Source organism: Orycteropus afer, unplaced genomic scaffold (genome assembly GCF_000298275.1).
Source record: "Orycteropus afer afer isolate SDZICR_OR568_19922 unplaced genomic scaffold, OryAfe1.0 scaffold00061, whole genome shotgun sequence".
Classification (NCBI taxonomy): domain Eukaryota; kingdom Metazoa; phylum Chordata; class Mammalia; order Tubulidentata; family Orycteropodidae; genus Orycteropus; species Orycteropus afer.
In genome coordinates this window covers 1887241-1894124 of record NW_006921648.1, presented here as the reverse complement: position 1 = coordinate 1894124, position 6884 = coordinate 1887241, and the positions used below count along the sequence as shown (strand labels likewise).

General features: G+C 47.2%; 1 protein-coding gene across 1 annotated transcript; it reads right to left on the bottom strand.

Annotated features, from left to right (window-relative positions):
- Positions 1-4108: 4108 nt before the first annotated feature.
- LOC103195923 (olfactory receptor 1F1-like) lies at positions 4109-5044 on the bottom strand. The gene has a single exon (XM_007939565.1). It carries the CDS (start codon positions 5042-5044, stop codon positions 4109-4111), a length of 936 nt encoding a protein of 311 aa, XP_007937756.1.
- Positions 5045-6884: the final 1840 nt, after the last annotated feature.

The following is a 6884-nucleotide window of genomic DNA, read 5'->3' as shown; positions in this document are numbered from 1 at the left end:
AAGCCATTTGGGATAAAGGATACTCTGAAGTGGTGGGTGGGGGGTTCACCTAGAGGAGAACCCGGCATGTTTTGTTTTATGAACTCAAGACCCCTTCTAGGATATCTTTCCAACCCACATATTTTAACCTTTTCTCAGTGTGCAACCCCCTAATCTACATAGTCATGGTGGTGAGCCCCCAGCAATCATGTTAATACTACACCCCCTCCCCCCTTTGACGTAGCTGAATGGACCAGGGTGTTTGGACCTGGGATTAGGGAAGAGCCAGCCCATATCACTGTGGCTTGCCTGGAATGTGTGAACCCACCCTTTTCCGGCTGCCTCTTTAGCTGCCCATGGCGCGAGGAGCAGAGAGGGCCTGCAGAGAGCGGCTGAAGAAGGAAGGGCACAGGGAGCAGACAGCAGTCAGAGCCCGTCCTCCTGCTGTGCCAGTTCTGGGTTGTAGTCCTGTTTTGGGGGTTGGCTGCATTTCAGCATCTTTCAGTAAGACGTCTTAGTTCTACATAAGAAGCCTCATATCTGAACAATGTAGGAGAAGAGGAATTCATGGAAAGAATATTGAGGAAGATTAGACAAGAAGCTGGGGGACAGTGTGTTTATATTAATGGCAGGGAGTGATTCAGAAAAGAGGGTGCAAACGGGTGCACAACTTGAATGGAATCGTGTCACAGGACAGTCTCTGTAGAAGTTGCTGATTTGGTGTCTGTGTGGCTGTGCGTGTTGTCAAGAACAATGTTTCAAAAGTGAAGAAGAAAGTACTGAGTCACAAAAGGACCAATACTGTATGATCTTACTTGTACAAAATAAGCCAACATCTAGAAACCAAAGATTACTAGGGGTTCCCTGGGGCAGTCGAGAGGGGAGAAGGGGACCCTGGGTTTTGGTTCATGGTGGTAGAATATCTGGGAAAGGAAGGGTGGGGATGGCTGCACTTGGTTGTCATCACCATCACTGAGTTACACATGGAGCGAGCTTTCGAGTGGGACGTGTTTTGTTGTGTATGCTTTCACCACAACACTCCTGCTCCTCCTTGTGGACATGGCTGGGTTTCCAAGAGCAGGGCATTGTGGAGAAGCATTCCAGCTGCACTTCTTCCAGGACAGATTTGTTCGTTCTTCTGGCAGTCCACAGAATTTTCAGTATTCTTCGCTTCTCCCTGGGTCAAGTGGATAGGATTTGGCACTTTGACCGCCACGGCCAGGTTCAATTTCTAGTCAGGGAAGTCAGTTTCCCGCAGCCTTTTGCTTTTCTCTATGTATTGTTGATGCTGTTGAAAATATACACAGCGAAACATACACCAATTTAACCATATCTCCATGTACTATATGGTGGTGTTGACTACATCCTTTGAATGGTGCAGCCATCCTCATCCTCCATTTCCAGTTTGTTCCTCCCGTATTGAAAATAGAATGCTTCTTGGAAGTGAGAACGGCCAGACTTCGGCTCACCTAATGTGGTCATGTTGTCAGATGGGACCCTTCCCTGGAGAACCTCTGCTTGGTTAAGCAGAGGGTCAGTGAAAAAGGGGAAGGCCCTCAGCGAGACGGGTTCACACAGTGGCTGCAGTGATGGGCCCGGGTACAGCGAGGACTGAGGCTGCACAGGGCCGGGCAGTGCTTCTTTCTGCTGTGCACAGGGTTGCCGTGAGTCGGAGCCGACTCGATGGTATAGAACAGCAGCAAAACAACACAGACGTTAAGAGGCAAAAAGCAGTAAGAGGGACAAAGGCCACTCTGTTACCAGAGGCACTTTCATGGCGAGATAACGATCAGAAGCCCTCGATGCCCTCCATAACCCAACATCCAATCAAAGAGGAAACACCGTTGACATGGAGAAATAAAACAATTGCACTGTCACTCATAAGATGGTATAGATCTCGCAACCTGGTGAATGCAAGTAATGTCACTGAATGAGACACTCAAAAATGGTTAAAAAGGCAAATGTGTTGTTGTATAAATTTACCACAATAAAAATCAAAAACACAAGCAAACAAAAGAGCCACTACAGACTAAGTATTAGGTACTTGACTGTTAGAATTTCTGGGTCCGTTTACTTGAATGTAGCTATTGGGAAAGCTCTGGTAGCGTAGTGCCTAAGGCACTTGACTGCTAACCAGAAGGCTGGCGGTTCAAACCCACTGGCCACTCCTCAGAAGGAAGATGGGGCAATCTACTTCCGTAGTGATATCGCCTCGGAAACCCAAGGAGGGGACGCTATGAGTCAGGTCCGACTCGACGGCACACAACAACAACAACATTGTCTTAGTTGGCTAGTGCTGCTATAACAGATACCACAAGGAGATGGCTTTGACAAACAGAAAGCTACGTTCTCACAGTTCAGAGGCTCTAAGGGAGGTCTTCTCTCTCTGCGGTCTCTGGGGGACGAACTCCTGCAGTTTCCATAGACCTGGGTTCCTTGATTCCTTGGCGATCTCCTCGTGGCCTGGCCCTTCCCCTCCATGTGTGCTGCTTTTCTGTGCCTGTCTGTTCCCTTTATAGCTCAAAAGTGAGTGGGTTTGGAACACACCCTACAGTCGTTGGATATGGCTTCATTAACAAAGAAAACCCTACTCTCCAATGGGATTACAGCCACAGATAGAGCGATAGAATTTACAACACACTTATGGGGGACACAGTTCAATCCATAACAGCTACATCTTGTGTATGTGTGTGGGGGGGTATCTGATTTATGTCAAGTTCACCTAAAAATATCCCAGGGACCAAACACAACCTCAAAATGAGCAGGGTAACTCTGAGCTGGGCATTCCGAAACCTGGGTGTCCATGGGAAGAGCTCATTTGACACAGTGAGACTGGAAGGTGCCTTCGGCTCAGAGTTTGGCTTTAATGGAGAACAAAATGAAGGTGACCTTTGACTTGATTCTTGAAGGTATAGAGTGGAGAAGGTGTTGCTAGCCTGAGAAAAAAGGCTAGCAACACCTTCTCCACTTTATACCTTCAAAGGGAGTTGGGCTGAGCAGAAAGAATAGAAAATAATGATTTATTTCTCTGATTTTAAAGACTTGACTCCACTGGACCCGCCCCCAAAGTCAGGCAGCCAAGCCAAAGGATCATAGAGCGTGTCCCTGATTCTGTTCTTCCTGGTGCACGGTGGTGTAATGCACACCAGGACCTCCGCTTCCATTGAAATGTCTGTGCCCACTTGAGTCCTCAGATTTTGCCCTACCAGTCTTTTGTCTGAGTCTCAAAAGCAATTTGTGAGAGTTTTTGAGACCCAGGCTTTGTGAGTGACCCTCAGGAGGATGAGGTTGACCAGTGGTTCTCAAGCTCACTGCACATTAGGATCACCTGAGAATTTTCTTAGACTATCAGGATCACCCCACCCCAGAGATTCTCATTTATTTGGTCAGTACTGGGGACTAGACTTCAGGGTATTTGAAAACCTTCCCAGGTGATTCTAATACTCAAAAATACTTCAGAATGTGTCTATCCAAACAGAACACCTCAAAATGAAAATGTTGGATGTAAAACAATTCCAAAGGTAGCAATCCCAAAGAAGTCTCCTAACCTGGCACACACAGCAAGGTCACAGGTCAGTCCCAGCCTACTGATAAGTAAGTGATGATAGCCTTCTGTGGGCCCCTAGCACCATGTTTGTTTCTGGCTTTGACAAAACAATGGTTATCTTATGCACAGCCAGGTTGGAGAACCAGGAGCTGCAGCCAGGTGCGGAGAGGCCCTCCTGGGTCTGATTAGACCCGAGGCCAATTTAGAGTCTGGGGCTACAGAGGTTGCTGGCTTCATCCCACAGCCCCGTCTCATCCATATAGGAGCAGGACCAGATTCCAGGCAGAGGACTCAGGTTTAAGTATCAGAACCGGACTAGCCACTCCAAACCCCAGGAAAAGAACCACGGGCCCACCCAGAGCCTAATAGAAGGATGTCCTGAGCCAGGAAAGCCAGTGCTGTGATCTCTTGGGTGTTGTAGGGGCATTCAGGGGACTTGGGGAGGGCTTTTGGAGATGACCAGGCAAGTAATAGCAACTCAGGGAGACCTGGGGGCACAACAAACAGTTAATGCTCAGCTAAATTGCTCAATTGGTGAAATAGACCTTGTCCTGGGTGTGATACTCAGCTTTGATGCTTTTATCAGGTAGGAAACCTCTTTCTGCCAATCAGTGTTCGTAGAGCCCCTTTCAAGTCCTTGTTCCTGAGGCTGTAGATGAATGGGTTCAGCATGGGAGTCACCACTGTGTACATCACAGTAGCTGCGGTGTCTGTCTCAGCTGAGTGGGAGGATGAAGGGTTGAAAAACACAGCAAAGATGGTGCCATAGTGGAGGGAAACCACAGCCAGGTGGGAGCCACAGGTGGAGAAGGCCTTCCATTTCCCCTTTGTGGATGGCACTCTCAGGACTGCACAAGTGATGCAAATGTAGGAAATCAGGATACAAACAAATGGGGTGATTGTGATCAGGGCCCCCTCAGTGAGAATCATGATGTCATTGATGTACGTGTCAGAGCAGGAGAGTTTCAGGACGGGAAGCACATCACAGAAGAAGTGGGGGATCGTGTTGTCTGCACAGAACGAGAGTCGAGCCATCAGCAGGGTGTGCAATAGAACATTGAGGTTGGCAATGACCCAGGACCCAGCGACCAGCAGCACACAGAGCTGAGGGGTCATCTTTGTTGTGTAGTGTAAGGGGTGGCACACAGCCACAAAGCGGTCATAGGCCATCTCGGCCAGGAGGAAATTGTCCATGTCCACGAACATGAAAAGAAAATACATCTGTGTGAGACACCCCGAGAAGGAGATGGTCTCACTGCCAAGTATGTGATTGGTCAGCATCTTGGGGACAGTGGTGGAGGAGAAGCAGACATCCACGAAGGACAGGTTGCTGAGGAAGAAGTACATGGGGATGTGCAGGCGGGAGTCTGTGCTGATGGCCAGGAGGATGAGCACATTGCCCAGGACCGTGGCCAGGTACATGCTCAGGAAGAGCACGAAGAGGAGCTGCTGCTGGGGCTGCCTGGAGAGCCCCAGGAGGAAAAACTCAGAGACGCTCGACTGGTTTGCCCCTCTCATGGGTGTGGAGCCAGGTTAATGCACTACAGCAACTTCAGAAAGCTAGACACAGAGGCTTGAAATGGGGCAAATCAAGTTGCGCGTCAAGCCATGCATGCAACCCAGTTAATGATGTCGCTAGAATAGTATCAGCCAATCCCAACTATACACCCACCTTGCAACCCTCAGTCCTGATGCTGCTCCTACTGTAATCACTGGCTCTTATTTTGCATGGTGAACATTGAAAAACACACAGGCCTATACATAGACCAACTCTATTTCTGTGCTTATGTTTCCCAGCTTGCACCCCAAGTCCTCCTTCATCACGCCTACAGAGACAAGAGAAACAGCTGATCATGCCTGGGTTTATCACAAGTTCGAGCTGATGGATGCAGGCCTCCTACTCTCCTGCTCCTGGATCTGGAAGAATGTCATGTCTTCATCGACAAAAATGTCTCCTCTGCTGTAACCATACCTGGGGAGGTTAATTCTGTAGCTGTGTGTTCTTCACCTCCACATAATGGACCAGTGCTTGTTTATTGTGGGTTGGAAATGTTGGTAATATAGGCAGGTCCTGAGCAGGTGAGTAGCAGGGGTTCAGCATGATAGTCCTCTGGGTAGGAAATGTGTTGGAGGGATCACAGAGGAAGCATTTACTGGAGCCTCCATAGCCACTGGGACCAGACTCCCGGAGAGCCTCATTAGAGACAAGAAGACAGTAATTGTCCCACCCATCTTTTGGCCCCTTTGGACCAAACTATGATGCCAAAGATTAGCTAAGATTTACATGTAATTTTTGGGTCAAAGCTTGAAGATCTTAGATGTAGAACCATCTTGGTGGAGACAAATCTCAGGAAAAATTTCTTAGCTCTTCTAGTTTTGTTTCCAGGGATATGGAAATTCAGTTATTAAGTCACTTTAATTCACTAGAAGGTGGTATGCCATTGGCTCATTAGCACTGCTTGAGAAGCCCACTGGCGTTGTGGAGTTGGCTATACATGAGAGTCCACACAAGAGACTACGAATATCATACACAAAGATCCTTGATGTTCTTGAGTAAATACAAAAAAATACAGCATCCTGAAAGTATACAGAAGAGATTACAAATGAGATGAGTATGGTTAAAACAGAACCAGATATTAAAAATTTGGGAGACCAGCTTCAGGGTAAACACTGCATGGTTTAAAAATCATGAAGGAAGAGTGTCACGGTTGTATTATTTCACCATAATTACTGAATATATGTGCTGAGCAAATAATCCAAAAATCTGGACTCTATCAAGAAGAACGTGACATCAGGATTGGAGGAAAATTCATTAACAACCTGCCATATGCTGATGACACAACTTTGCTTGCTGAAAGTGAAGATGACTTGAAGTCCTTACTGATGAAGACTGAAGACTACGGTCTGCAGTATGGATTACACCTTAATATAAAGAAAACAAAAATCCTCACAACTGGACCTATAAGCAGCATCACGATAAATGGAGAAAAGATTGAAGTTGGCAAAGACTTCACATTGCTTGGATCTACAATTGACGCCAATGGAGGCAGCAGTCAGGACATCAGACAACATACGGCACTGGGCAATTCGGCTGCAAAGGACCTCTCTGAAGTGCTGAAGAGCAAAGATATCTCCTTGAGGACTAAGGTGAGCCTGACACAAGCCATGGTATTTTCAATAGCCTCATATGCCTGTGAGAGCTGGACAATGAATAAGGAAGACTGAAGATGAGTTGATGCTTTTGAGTCGTGCTGGTGAAGAATGCTGAAAGTACATAGACTGCGAAAAGAACTTACAAATCTGTCCTGGAAGAAGTGCAGCCATTCTCCTCCTTACAACTAGACCTGTTAGCAACATT